Source organism: Argiope bruennichi, chromosome 2, assembly GCF_947563725.1.
Source record: "Argiope bruennichi chromosome 2, qqArgBrue1.1, whole genome shotgun sequence".
NCBI classification, from domain to species: Eukaryota; Metazoa; Arthropoda; class Arachnida; order Araneae; family Araneidae; genus Argiope; species Argiope bruennichi.
The window spans coordinates 48,476,798-48,492,753 of NC_079152.1; the positions used below are offsets into that span (position 1 = coordinate 48,476,798).

General features: G+C 28.4%; 1 protein-coding gene across 5 annotated transcripts in view; it reads right to left on the reverse strand.

The window, feature by feature from the left end:
• Window positions 1-369: 369 nt before the first annotated feature.
• The window catches only part of LOC129956829 (inaD-like protein), a 924,555-nt gene continuing 908,968 nt past the window's right edge, over window positions 370-15,956 (reverse strand). For 4 of the 5 annotated variants that reach the window (XM_056068787.1, XM_056068794.1, XM_056068783.1 and 1 more), the window contains one exon: window positions 370-6,999. In XM_056068787.1, coding sequence (XP_055924762.1) covers window positions 6,729-6,999 — 271 coding nt within the window. In that variant the 3' untranslated portion in view covers window positions 370-6,728. Of the gene's footprint in view, window positions 7,000-14,029; window positions 14,073-15,956 lie in introns of all 5 variants that reach the window. The other variant, XM_056068803.1, reaches the window with a different exon arrangement.

A 15,956-nucleotide genomic window follows, 5' to 3' on the forward strand; every position in this document is an offset into this window, starting at 1 on the left:
GCTGATAAATAATCAGCCAATAAATAAATGAAGCTGATAAATAATCAGCCAATAAAAAAAAATGGATAAGGCGCAACAGCCAATATATCTCCACTAAAAACAGGACAAAAAATCGTTCGTCTCACCTCCGACGAACTGAAGGGGGAGTAATGTGGTGACGCTTTATAAGCCAGATAACAGCTACGAGACATGAGAAATTTCTTTTGTCTAGTGGTCTTGTTACTCGGCTACGAACCCAAAGGTTGCGAGTTCGATCCTCGCCTATCGTCAGCAGCAACACATATATAACGCACACATGCGCATCTTTATTATTAGTATAGATTATTCATATTAAATGAAGAGAAAGCGATAAATAATTCGGAGACAAAGTAAATCGTAAAAAGTTACTTTTAATATGGTAGGAATCATGTTGGAGCATTAAAATTCATAGTATCTACAATATAGCCTGTAATATTTCAGTACACAGGTAGCTTCCATAAAGGTAAATGGCAGTTCTAATTGCAAATAAGAGTGCATTAAAAGGTGAGAATGAAAAGAAAACGAATATATATCAAATATACACATGCGTAAAGATATTAAAAATTATTACATCACTCAGCTTTGAAAACTTTTCGAGGTCATATGAAATTAGCATTGAATAAATATCATCGAAACAAAATTAAATAGCAAAATAAAACAGATAAATGACAGTATGGATAATCAATCAATAAAGAAGTAAATAAACAATTCAACACACAGGACGAATTATGTGAAGTAACATTCAGTACAGAAGAGCTAAATTCTCAAAAAAATATATCGAATAATAAATGCGCACTGATTAATGAAATACATTTCTTAAAAATAAATGTATGGCATCATTTTATCAGAGCATTAATTAAAAGTGATAAAGAAATTTATTAAAAAAATAGAAGGAACTCCAAAATAAATTCTATAAATTTTTCCATCAATAATTTTTCTGAATTTGATTTATATCACCATCTGTGATTGTTCTTGTATTTGAAGATTTATTGAATAATTTTGTATAAATTAAAAAAATTTTTAAAAATGTAATTTTTAAAGAATTTGCGTTTTTAAAATATTTAACCCTTTCGCGGCAAACGGCGCCTTTAGACGCTTCAGCAGAGTTTCTCCAAACGAACAGCGCCTTTTGGCGCCGTTCATTTGTGACATATCCTACCCTGAAGTAAGTTTCTAAAATGTTTTTATAGATAATGTTTTGACTTAAAATTATTATTATTATTATTATTGGATCGGCATGCCGGTCAGCCGCTTCAAGGAAATGACCAGCAAAATCAGCTCAGCAAACCGCGTTTGGAACGATTCGCGTATCGTGTTGTCCGCGCAGATCTTCCCCCGTCACGCTGGTTGCCTAGAGCGCAATTCATTTCTTAGTTCTCCGCCGCGAAAGGGTTAAAGTAACTTGCAATTAAATTGGCACCAATTTTAACCAACAATCATTCAAAATTCAGATTTATCAAAAAACAAGATTTATATTTCAGATTATTATTCTATATTTCAAACAAGAATTATATTCTATCTTAGAATAAAAATATATTAAAGTTGCAACTTGGAACGAGAATAGGTTTTCTTAAGTCCAACGTTTCTCATGTTAACTGAAAATGTAGTTTTATTTGATGTTAAATATATTTTAATAAGTTTAATATTTTGAAAAGTGAATTAGTAACATGAAAGAATGGACATTTTAAAACTGAGCGCTAAGTGGTGGCAGTATTTCATAACAGAATTTTATTAAAAATAAGTTATTTATTGTAAATAAGTTACAGAATTTTGCTGATAAAAATGTCACTTTATTTTATTAGCTGTTAAATATTGAATGTTATATCAAATATTACAAAATAATGCTGGAAAATAAAGAAAAGAAATTACATGCTAGAATTTACAATGAAAAAAAAGTATGGATATTTAAAAAAAAAAATCTTTTCCAACGGTAATTTTTACTTAAATGTTTTAGTATGTATAAAATAAAATTAAGTTTTACTATTGAGTGAATTTATTCCATAGATTAAACTATGCTGAGTAGTAATATTAAATTCGTAGAGATATATTTATTTCAGTATTATAACACAATATGGAAACAAGATAGTATTAAAACCAATTGTTTCAATTATGCCTTAAAATAATCATACAAAATTTAAAGCTAGCATTTACAAAGAAAAGTGTAAGGTAAGTGATAAGAGATTCTCTTAAATGTTACAGTTGTAGAAATCCTAATAAATGATGCTTCATAACTAGCAATATACTTTAAATAAAACTTATAACATTTAAAAAGAAATTTAACAATAAGCATTGCAACAATTAAGATACACAGATATACTTCAAAAAATATAAGAAATACTTTATATCATTTGATTTAAATTTAAAAATAAAAACGAAGTAAAGAATGAAAGGTGAATTTAAAAAAAAAAATTCAAATACAGTGCATAGGGACATAAAGATTTAAAACAATAACAATCACAATCCTTTTATGTACATAATAAAATTTTTGATTATATATTATGCATCATTAAGCTTCATTTATCACATTGTTAGAGTCTAGTAAAAGAACACTTCTGGTAAAAACTGCATCTTCATAACGCACTTTGAAATTAAATTTGATTTAAATGATTTAAAGAACATGCTTTAAATGAAGTTTTATTATTAAATCACTCATTTTCTTATTACTTTTAACAGCAGACAATCACTAGAAGACAAGGATTTGTTAGAATAGTTATTTCATAAATTTAATTTTTATCATAATGTATAATATGTATTTTTGTATATTTCAGAAATATGTTTACATAATATATATTATATTAGCAGAAAATGAATGAGAAGATGTTTTTAAATTGCTGTTACATAAAAGTTTGAATTCAGTGAAATAGAAATAATTATAAACAGATGTGTTTTAATTTTTTATGATGAAAAGTAATTTTGAAATAATTAATCCTTTAAAGAATTTTTTTTGATAATATTGATTTGCGAATAATTTGAAATATATTGCCATGGCAAATTTGCATTTCAAGCAGCATATTTTTGTCAAATACAAGAAAATGAAAAAATAGAAGCTTAAAATGTAACGAAACATATAATTTAGACAAAATTTTACCACTCATTTTGCAAAACAACATTAACAAAAAAGAAACGGAGTCATTATAATTAGATTTATTATGTTGGTTATAAGTTTAATATATTTTCAATGTACATAATTCCGGAAATTAAAATTATATTACTTTATAGCATTTAATACAAATTTACATTTTGAATAGTCCAGGAAGACTGCTTTTTGGCTGATTGATGAGAATTATGACATTGGTAAATTTTATTTCGAGAAAGGAAAGTTTCATATTTTTAAATATTCGAAATGGCACAGAAAGAATTCCTGAGAAAAATATTTATCTTTGGCTAAATAGCATAAATTACTTTTATTTTATAATGGTTTCTTTGAAAGATGAAATTCATACCTAACAACAATAATTAATTTTCTTTTCAAACAATGCAATTTATTTATTAAAACTATCAATATGCATATAATATATTCTTGTGCAATACCTAGAAATAATTGTATGCACGTTTTTCATTAATATTATAAGTTTAAAATCTTTTATAGAGCATTCATCATTTTGACGAAAAGAAAAATCGCAATACAAGATGACAGAGACAGAATTCATTCACTAAAGCATCAAAGACATTTATATAAACAAATATAAAATTATTGGAGTAACACAGCAGAACCTAGAAAGGTCAAGATTTTATTCATCTGGAGAGCTTGGAAGTCAATATTTACAATAATCAGCTACCTACATATCCAAAATTCAATACTTTATCATATTATTAAAAAATTATAAAATGTTGAAATATTAGCTATAAAAATAAAATGTAAAGTTTCTGCTGCTCAAATGAATCAATTTATATTCTATAAATGAAATCCAATAAATTTTAGTAAAAAGGATGAACGCTAAGAATTGCCTGACTATTTTTTTATTTACACATCTAGGTAGCACTTGGAAATATTCTTTATACATAAAATGGTAGAATGTCAAAATATAAACTACAATATCATTACACGCTGTTCTTCAAGACAAAAATAAATTTAAAATCATTTTTTTTCACGACTGTACAGTGTACAGTAGAATCCACAGTTCTTTCCGAACATGACCAGGACAAGCGTGAAGACTTTCTAAGACTTGGAAATATATGAAAAAAACTGCTAAATTAATCAATCACACATTTAGAAAAAGAGACGCACGAGAAGAAATACTGAATCATATACTGTGCAGTTATAACAAAACAAAAAACTAAAACTAAGTATTGTACATGAAATAAGTTCATACTTCCAGATTATTTAGGAAAACAAACACAGAGAGATGGCACTTGATATTAATAACATTATAAATCTCTACAAGTGATAGTCTATTTTCATTCTGAGCTCTAACAACTCTATAACTGAATTATGCAAGTTGATATATAGGACGATTCATACAGAACAGGCGTAATGAGTTTACTAATAATACCGCAATCAATTCATATGATCGATTAAAACTACGACATTTTAATTAGTGGACCTTGCTGACTGGGTGATCCGAAAGGTGGCATAATTTAGGCGCAATAATCACAGAATTGCAAGTATTGCTCGCTTTAGAGACAAAGCAAGGCTTCATGTGAAGATATATAAAATGCATGAATTCATGAGTATGAATTATTGAAAATTCTCACTAAATACTTGGATGAAGATCACACCAACGAAAACGTATGTTGTGAGCCACATATGGTTTACGAATAGCTACAATCAATGTCAACGCAAGTTGAAAATCACCACACCCATATATTTTATATGAATTCAAAAGTAACTGACATATTTCAACATAATTTAATTAAAAAATTATCAATTAATACTAAGCACAATAAAATGCTATTATTTAAAAAAAAAGTTACTTTGTGATTTAATGAGCTACCATGCCATATATCCTATCGTAGAAAGATGGCATAATAGCTCATAGTGTTACACGTCAGGTCAACATGGTTTCTTATAGATCAATGATCCATCTTATTAAGCAGACAAAAATATCTGTATTACATCCATTTTGACGATTTCACTCTTTGCAAAAGTTCATCATTTTAACGTACAAATTCTGCCACTTATCGGACTAGAAATAAATATGTCGTAATTCCGATCGGTTGTGTAAGTTAAATATGGCAATAATAAAAAAATGGATTAGATTTGTTATATATGAATTATCCATTATTAGACAAATTGCATTAGTTATATTTGAAAAGTGACTCAATTTTCTGTATTTTCAGAACTATCTTGCCTTTTCTATTTTTCTAAATTTTATTTAATGTCAAGATAATTTAATTTTAATAATTATCACTTAATACTAAGCACAATAAAATGTTATTACTTTTAAAAAAAAGTTACTATGTGATTTAATGAGCTACCATGCCATATATCCTATCGTAGAAAGGTGGTATAATAGCTCATAGTGTTACGCGTCAGGTCAACTTGGTTTCTTATAGATTAATGATCCATCTTATTAAGAAGACAAAAATATCTGTATTACATCCATGTTTGACGATTTCACTCTTTTCAAAAGTTCATCATTTTAACGTACAAATTCTGCCACTTATCGGACTAGAAATAAATATGTCGTAATTCCGATCGGTTATGTAAGTTAAATATGGCAATAATAAAAAAAATGGATTAGATTTGTTATATATGAATTATCCATTATTAGACACATTATAACGATTATTTTTCTAGACATTAAATAAAATTTATAAACATAGAAAAGGCAAGATAGTTCTGAAAATACAGAAAATGGAGTCACTTTTCAAATATAACTAATGCAGAGATCATACGCATTGGATTGCGATAGAATTTAGGAAACGAAAATGGGTCAGTATTTTAATTTTAATAGAGATGACAGAGATCTGAAACTCAAAAGCTGTGGTTTATCTGCTCGTGATAACACAGTACTTTGATGCTTCAGTTGTATAAATTAAAGACTTACTGGAAAAAATTACCAGTCTGTTCTATAAATCCTGCATACAGATCATCAGTAAATACAACTAATTAGATCAAAGAAATAGCAGTTTAACAATAAGCTAATAATATAAACTATTTACATATCTTCTATGTTTGAATATGATTAGCAGTCCAACCCTCTACATATGCCATTTAATAATTTTTTTTTTTTCAACTTCGACAATGATAAAGTCCTCTTAATGCATGAAGAAAACAAAAAAGGCACAAGATCATTTTGCACATGGAAAGTTCATAGTAGTTTTCACATAGTTCTTTTTATCTGTAGCCTCGACCCAGCTTTCGATTCTGCCTGTACCTGAGATATAAAAAAAAACAGCTTTGAGCCATCTCGACGTTCTGTAATAACTCTTGCACAGACATAGACATAGCATGGTGTACAAATTATGGTCAATAAAAAATAGTAGATAGCAGTTCCAAAAAAACAGCATTTTTTCCCAGTTAGTTCAATCACGCAGGAATTGTGGTGAAACTCGAATTTTTCTGTACAGCTGCCACGATAGCAGTTTGGATGTGAGGTTTGTGCAGGTATATATATGAATAATTTAACAAGGTTTTAAAGCACCAAACTTTTCGATTTTTTTTCGCAATCAAGATTCTCATTGTTTAACAGGAATGTACAAACAATATCATTTACAAGCATTTATAGACATTTCATGAAACTTAATAAACAATGGATGGCTTCTTCCTATTGGAGGACCGTGAGCACGACGGTCCCAGAAGCTTTCTTGAGCACTTCGACGGCTTCCTGGTGGGTGAGGCCCTCCAGACTCTGGCCGTTGACGCTGAGAATCTGGTCTCCGAGCTTCAGCTGGCCGTCCCTGGCCGCCGCGCCGTCCTCGAACAGCTTGCTGACGTAGATGGGAAGATCGCCGTGCCGGGTGCCATAGCCCCCTACGATGCTGAAGCCCAAGCCGGTAGATCCCCGCTCCAGAGTGATTGTTTTAATCTCCTCAGGGCTGCGAAGGACACGTGCAAACAAACGACAATTAGTACATTAGTTCGGACGATTGAAAAGAACAAGTTGTGTGACTGAACAAGTGAAGTGGAAGAAAAGTATAAGTCATGGGTTAATCAATGTTTTCAAATCGATTAATCAAATAAACAATGTTTGTTAATGCCGTTTCTGATTATAACGAGCAAAATAAGCATTCATTAATTAAAGTATGCAGGCATAAAGCAATGATGACAACTTTTTAGAACTGAATTTCAAGTTGGTACCCAGGTAGCACAACCTGTTGCACAATATTGTTCGATGTTATAAGATATTAATCAATATTGCATAATATTATAGAATATTGCGAATATTGATCAATGTCATACAATATTGCGAATATTGATCAATGTCATACAATATTGTGAATATTGATGAATGTCATACAATATTGTGAATATTGATCAATGTCATACAATATTGTACAATATTTGTATACTACTTGGGTACAGAGCAAACTTGCAGCCAAACCAAAATGCGATAGTATAAAATTCATAATCCGAAAGATTTTAGATTGGTTATGAAGAAGGGCCACGGAGAATGATAAGATTCTTTTGGCGGGGCCGGGTCACCTCTATAACAATATCTAGAAATAAATGATATCACAATTTAGTGAATCTGGTTGTACAATAACTGGTTATTTCAAGATGATGGACCTAATGGTGATTTTAGAATTGAACAGAAAACTATTTTAACCTTATAAAAAGAGCACTTAACAAAGTATTAATAAAATCAGAAATAAATAATAAACTTTAGAATCGAAAAAGTTTTTTAAAAAATTAATTATGAACTTTAAGTATCGAACATTTAAGAATTTGAAGCAAGATATCAACAAATGCTATTACTATCCAGTTATATAAACTATCATCAGAGACAGAATAAAACATTGAAAAGAGCTTCCAAAGCTCAATGCACTAAAATATATTTACAAATATGTTCATGTTAGTTTAAGGAATTATTTCAAGTCAATGAAAGTTTTCAATGACTTGAAATACAGCAAAATTTGAGAAACGAATAGAAAACTGAATCTCATCTCCGGAAAAATGAATCAAATATATAATGCTACTGATTATACTAAATATTTAAAACCCAAAATTGCATATTAAGATAAGAATTTGCAGCCAATTAGTTTCGCAATTCTATTAATGATGAATCAATACTGTTCTTCCACCAACTAATTCAAAAAGAAAAAGCACACACACACATACAAAAAAAAATGTACATAAATTTTAGAAGGCTACATTTAGATTAATGAATAATAAAAACAATGGCAATACTTCATTTCAGCATAATCTATTTTTGTTAAAATAAAAGAGTTAAAGATAAAAAATAATTTAAAAAAATTGAAACATACAAACATAAATAAATAAATATAAATTACAATTTTCGGGAAGACATAAATTGCGATGGTTGGAGATGAAATGGTATGTCATCCATTATCGATTGTTCTAGGACAAAAGGCTTAATAATACGCTTGAAAAAGCAAGTGATTGCAATGTTTGTTTTTAACCTTCTTTATTGTATCGTTTGTTTGTTCGGCGCTTTATCATCAGATCTTAAATAATGATAAGTAGAAGGACAGAGCACGTAGATAAAATTATTTTAAGTATGTTAATAAAATAACAAAAGGAATAGATTAACAAAAGGTGGGCAGAAAAATTAAATGTATTATGTATTAAATCCTTATGGCCTTTTCTATTAAGTTACACAAATAAATAAAATATATTTGATTATTTAAGTTAATGCTAACAGTTTTTTTAATGTTTTGAATGCATATATATTCATCTTATTAGAATCGCTGTTTTTTAAATCTTAACATCTAATAATAAATGATTTAATAATTTATTTCTTCCATTATCCTCTGTTGCCCTAGAATTACTGCACTTATTTAATTTATTCATTTATGTTCGAAAAACGTGAAAAAGAGAAATGAGAAAATGTGTTATTATTGTTTCCATTATTTATAACATTCATTTACATTGATATATATTAAATACATTGTTTGTAATAGAATCTTTAATTTAAATTTCATTTTATATTTAATTCTACTGATTATACTAATGCTTCAATTATTAGTATATTATTTATAATGCCGTAAATATATTAAATTAAAGATCAGTGAAGCAAAACTGATACACAAACAGATATTATGAATTTTGAGATAGACCGTAATTAGTTTTAAAGGGATCAAAACAAAGTACAGTATGACTAGGAATTAAATGAACTCGGGATCATCAAATGAAAACTTTATTAATTTATATTAAATCTTATAATATATTTCTAAAAAGTTTTTGAAATTTGTTAAATATTACAATACATATTATACCCGATTGATTAAAGAGAAACATTCAGCACGAAAACATTCACACATTTCTTATAATAAATCTTTATGGATTTATATTAGAACCAATGAAAATGCAGTATCTCCTTTATGAAATGTATTTTCTACACTTTTTCTTTAAATTTTTAGAGCTATCTTTTCTTCGCCATATTTGCTAATAAGTGAGATATTTCAGTAAATTTTTATTTTGAGAAGTAATGAATATTAAAATTAACGAACCGAATTAAATAATTAAATTAGTTAAAAATATCCTAAAAGAAAACAAACACCAAAATTACTTTGTTATTATTATATATTCAAATTTTAATGTCTGGAGCTATATCAGTTAATACAAGGATTTAAATTTTGGTGATTACATAGCACAAAAACATACGCAAAATAAAGACCATATTGTAAAGATCAATTAACAAAAAGCATGAAAAATTATTTGAATGTTTAGCATAAATAAAAAAAAGAGTCGAGATAGGGAAAATAAAAGAGAGTATTCTTTTAAATAATCTAAAATAAAAGAAACCCACAATCATATATCATTTGAAAATAATAACATTACTTTCAATGTGATTATCAATTAAATGATGATTAAATGTTTTTACTTTCATTCCTATAAAATTGTTCACATGCATATTTCGTATATTACTGACAAAAAAAATTTTTAAAAAAAAACATCATGATACAAATTTTTCTGAAATTTTAATGTGCATTAAATAAAGGAACTACATTTTGAAATATTGTAACACAATTGGAGAATATTTAAGTAGAATTTAAACACTCTAGCAGAAATTGATTACATACTTTAACAACACTAAAGCCAATTCTTTGTAAAAATTGTTTTTAGTTGTTTGAAAATATTTATATTAATTATTAAATGAGAATAATCAATAAATAATTAAGAAAAATATCCATTACGTATATTAATACATGATTGAAATTTAATTCCCTTAAAAATGTTTAAATATTCAATGAACTACGTTTTCATTAAAAATTATTTTATTAAAACTGTATCAATTAATTTTTCAAAATAATTATATTAAAAAAATGTATAATAATGGAGATTAAAATAAAATTTTAAAATATTAAAAATGTTAAAATAATTATTATACTTTAAAAGTAAATGGAAAAGTATAACATATGAAGATAACTAGCAAATATATTTCCACATTTTCAAATTTAAATTAAATTAATTCAAATAAATATGTATATCAGTTATAAGAAATTAAATATGTGGGGAAAAATTGATCTAATTAATTTAAAAAAACAAGGACAAATTTACGATGCAAAACACGAAAATATTCCACTAAAATTTGAATTTTTCTTTGGAAATATGAAAATAGCGAACGTACCTTCAGTTCCTTTTTCTATGGAATGCATGAGGAAAAATCTCTTTTAAATGTATTGGAATGTTTTCTGAGCTTTTAAAGCTGAACGCAATAAGCTAAAAAGTGCATAACGTAGTAAAAGTAGTAGTACATAGGAAAAAATAGTAAGGTAGAGTAATAAGAATGTTAACAAAAATCTGCCGTATTGCTCTGAGAAAAGTTTAATTTTATAAACTTCGAAACTTTATTTCAGAATTTCGACGTACATTATAGACATTTAGTTAATAACTGAATAAACACCATCTTGCGTTTGCTTATTTAGCGAAATATTTTCTTCTGTACAGTGTTGCCAAAAAGATACATTTAAAGATATTAAAGAAAAATCGTATGCAGTTTTATAATTGAATTCTTACATTAAAAGAACTTCTTAAATTCAAACTATTAAGAATTTATACCCAATTTTTTTTTGGGGGGGGGAACGTAAAAAATCCTCAGATTTCACGCAAAAGAAATTATTATATCTAATATATTACTATTTATACAAATATGTTGCCTTTATTTCAGTTATTCAATGGAAGTTAAGCAATTTAACTTCCACCGAATTTTTGATTAATGTGCTTAATTTTTGATTAAATGTGTACTTACAGAAAACATATTTCACAGAAAAGACACTAAAGTATGATTTTAACACAGTTTTAATTTAGAAAATTTCGAAATTTAAGTATAGGAAAGAAACGAAATATTGAATCTGAAAAGATTTTATTTATTTTGATTTCCAAACACTTCAAAATTCTAACTATTATATAAATTCTATTTTCATTTAAGAAATTACTTTATTCTGCCATATAACTGAACTGTATTTAAGAATTGTAAAAATAGAAAAAAAAAAAAGATTTATCTTAAATCTTTTCATATAGTCAGATTATATGACGGAATAAAAAAACAAACAAAAACAACAACAACATACATTTAAAATTTTGAAATGCCAAAAATAAGCAATTCAATCGAATTTAACAATACTTAGATCAAATTTAAAATCCATTCAATACAAGGCAACTTCTAAATATTTTAAAGTTTTTAATATATAAAAGCTGGAATTTTGGGCATTTGTGTAACCTCAAGACAGTTATTGAGCGATATTTATTCCATCGACTAAAATTTCAGAACATACGCTATTTCACTAATCGAAATCAAATTATAAAGAAAATCTCTAGTAGTATTAATAAAACTCATTCGGATTCCGTACTTTGCTCCATACCAACATGTTCAAATATTGTACTCAGCAGTACACATATATTGTACAATGCTATATGATATTAAATGATATTCGCAGTATTGTATAATATATATTTAAATATTGAGTAATAAATATATTATTGCATAATATTGTGCAACATACCGTGCTTCTTTGGTATTTAATGATTTCGAGCAAATTATGCTGTGTCATACAGAAGACGCATTTATATTTCGCGACGTAATTGTTCAAGCTATACATGCTACAGTGCTTTGTTAAATTAATGTCGACGTTATGCAAGAAATATTTAATTAATTATGTAGAAAACCCATAATTAGACACATTGAGGTATTTATCTGAAATAAGCAAGAACATTTTTAAAGATGAGCGAATAAATTCTAATTCAGAAATGCAATTGAGAACGAAAGAAAAAAAACAAAAAAAAATAAGAACAGAAGTAGTTTAATTTGCTTTTTAATGGTTTGGTTTGGTTATATTAACGTCCCGTTTGAAGCAACACTAGGGCTATTTTAGGACGGACCTCGTACTTTTGAACCGCGGTCAGATGACGAGGACGACACCTGAGCTGGCACCCCCCTCTCCACACCACACCACACCACACCAGCGGGAGGACGTTTGGTCATGACGGATTTAATGTGCAACAGACGACGCGACGGTTCTTCGATGGAATCAGGTCACGAACCTGAAACCCTCCGGTTCCAAAGCCGAGACCTTACCACCAGGCCACCGCGGCCCATTTGCTTTTTAACAGTTTCATCAATGTTGCTTATTATTCATAAACTTCCAGTAGTATTTACGCGAGTAACTGTTCAGAACCGTACAACGTACTCTAGTTATTCATGTGATAGTATATCATATGTATAACTATAGTTTATTGATCGTTTAACTTAGTAATTGATGGTTCAAGCAACATCGTTCTTTTACTGTGGCGAAATTAGGGCTTTTATGCTCTTAGGAACAGTGTATTATAAGGCGCATCTATTAATAAACTGATCAATTAAGTGTCACATTTTAGTACATTTTTGCTGCTTGGAACTTAACATGTTAATGATTTAAAATGCCTTCATCAAAATGCCTATGCTTTTAATATGCTTTTTATTATAATATGGCATACATGTTTACACAGAATAATATTTACGCATCATTTAGCTACTATAAATATTGTACTGAGTATAATAAAACAATAAGAAATTGACCAATTATACTTGACAAAATCTTAATATATTAGAGAACCCTTCAAGTGCATTCTTCAAATATTAGAAATGCCCCTTCGGAATTACTGATATCCGTAAAGAGTTTTTTAAATTCCATATTATAAATTCTTCATTATGTTTGAAATCTATTTATTTTTTAACTGCTTTATTTTCTTCTCAATGCAATACCCGAAAACTATCATTAGCATTGCTTTACGCTGAAATTTGACACTGAGTTTATGGAAGAGATTTTGAAAGCAGCACTAGGGCTATTTTAGGATGGACCTCGTAATTTTGAACAGCTGTCAGATGATGAGGACAACACCTGAGCTGGCACCCACTTCCCCAAACTTCCACACCACATCAGCGGGAGTAAGTTTGGACTCGATGGATTTAACGTGCACCAGACCCACTTACACGACGGTTCTTCGATTTAATCGGGTCTCAAACCCGAGACCTTGCCACCAGATCACCGCGGCCCCAACACATTTGAAGAAGTATTTCAGCATGGGTCAAAAACCGAAAATTATAATTCCTGTCGCTTCAGTATTAGAATATGAAGTTAACACAATATTACTGCGAGTGTGTTTTGCTATATAAGCTTTTCAATAATAAAATGAAAACAAAAGCCCAAAATTCCGCAGTATCTCCACACATGCTTTCCGACACTTGCTTTTAAAAAGTCCTTTTCTCAGAGCAATAACGGCAATGAATATTTAGTGAAGGGTGTGAAGTAAGAGAGAGAGACAGAGACAGAGAAAACACACAAAAGAGAAGACACTGTAAACAAGTGACATGCAGTGAAGATATACTAGCTGAAGGGACAGATAGAACACGAGAAGATAGAAAAGTGTACATAAAAGTAGTAGACGAAGGCTGTGTTATATTACCTATCGAAACTATGCACACAACTCTATCGAAGCTTAAACATGGCTGGAAGATATAAGATAGTAAGATACATAATTAGAAATTAGATTCTCGCCAAAGAAAGTTTATGCTCAATATTAAAAATATAATTTCTCAAATTATTATTATTATTATTTGTTATTAATGAGAGATACAGGGTGTTCCAAAAAAATACACACACGTGATAATTCGCTTGATTTGCAGTCCTTTTAAATTTGGACGATTATAGAACAAACACTTATCAAAGAAAGTTGTTTCGAAAATATGATTGAAATAAATCTTTGATTGCTCTTCAAAATTGTAATGAAGGTGAAAAAATTCTTAGGAGAGATTTGAGAATAACTATCAATGATATTTTCTAACATTCGAATTGCTACTATTGCACAGTTCAGTTCCCAACTAATTTATGATTGTTTTGGGAAGGAATATCTTAATTTTGGACAATGATTAGATGACAAGGATGATACCTGAAAATTCGAATGACACAAATGTGAGAATGTTTGACCCAAGACGTCAAATTTAAAATGCATCTGATATATAAATAGTCCACATTTTGGAGGTATTTCAGTGATTATCCAAAAGCAGCCCATTATGATAAAGCAAAGGAATTTTGAATCTTTAAGGCGAAATACCCCAAGAAAAGTATTTAAAAAAAATCATGGTTTTTAGGGTAAATAAACAACATGTGATTCACTCAAAACAGGTACATTTATTTTCTTTCTACTTTCAAAATTAAAAAGAAAACTTGGCATTTATCCACAAAGATAACATCAGTTGAAATTCAGTAGTGTTAAGTGCTTTCAGTTAGCAGAATAATAAAACGGCTTGCAATAAATTTAAAATACTGTTCATCTAATTATTCTGTAACATTAATGCAGACAAATCATTTATTCATTACTTCCTGTTATAGTAGTTAAAATAGGAGAATATTGTGGTGAAACAATATGAGTTGTAACACTAAATTAATTGAAGCTTTCTTTCAAAATCCATAATATGCATGGCAAAAGGTACATATAAAAGGGGGAGGGGATGTTCCTATACTAATATCGTGGTTGTGGAACCCGCAACTCCTTCTTCAAAACAGGAAATATTGCAAACTGTCATTCTTTCAGCTTAATTTTTTCTGTTTCTATCTTCTTTCTAAATTGTTTTTCTTGACTTCATTTGGCTTATCTTATTATTAAATAGAATTCAAGCATAGACATGTTGTGTTTCACAATTGATAGAAATGACAACTCTTGAAATAGTTTTCAAGATATGACTTTCAATCTTGATGAAAGAATTAATGACTTATACATGCCTGTGAAATATTCTGATCAAATCCATCACTTAAACATAAATTTCTTTTAATATATCTAGGTCAGAAAGATATTAAATGTAATAAAATGGCAAACTTGTAAAAGTGCTTCTATTGAAAACTCTCCAACGTTGTACTCTCAAATTAAGTGTATTTTCAATAAAAAGAAACTTTCCAAGAAATTTTTTTTCAAATTTTGGTTTTTATCTTATTTTACATGAAAGAAGAGAAAATCAAGCGAATTAACAGCTATGAAAATGCGTGATCATTTTCTTGGGACACTCTGAATATATATATTTGTTTTTAAAGAATATATACATTAATACGAAAATAAATCACTGAATGGTGGGTTTTTAAGAATATTTGTTTATTATCGAGCGATGCAATGCAAATGACAGTTAACTTTAATTAACATCTGAACATAATACACATGTGCTTATTTTATGTAAAGAGCATTTTGTTAGTGAAAATTTATAAATAAATCAGTAGAAATTGATTAAAAAAGTCATTTGAGGTGAAATGAGTTAGTAAAATGAAGGGTAAACAGGATAATAATCTTAGTTGAAGAAAAGTGATCTTTCTAAATATTATATATTCTGGTGGTTTATAAAAAT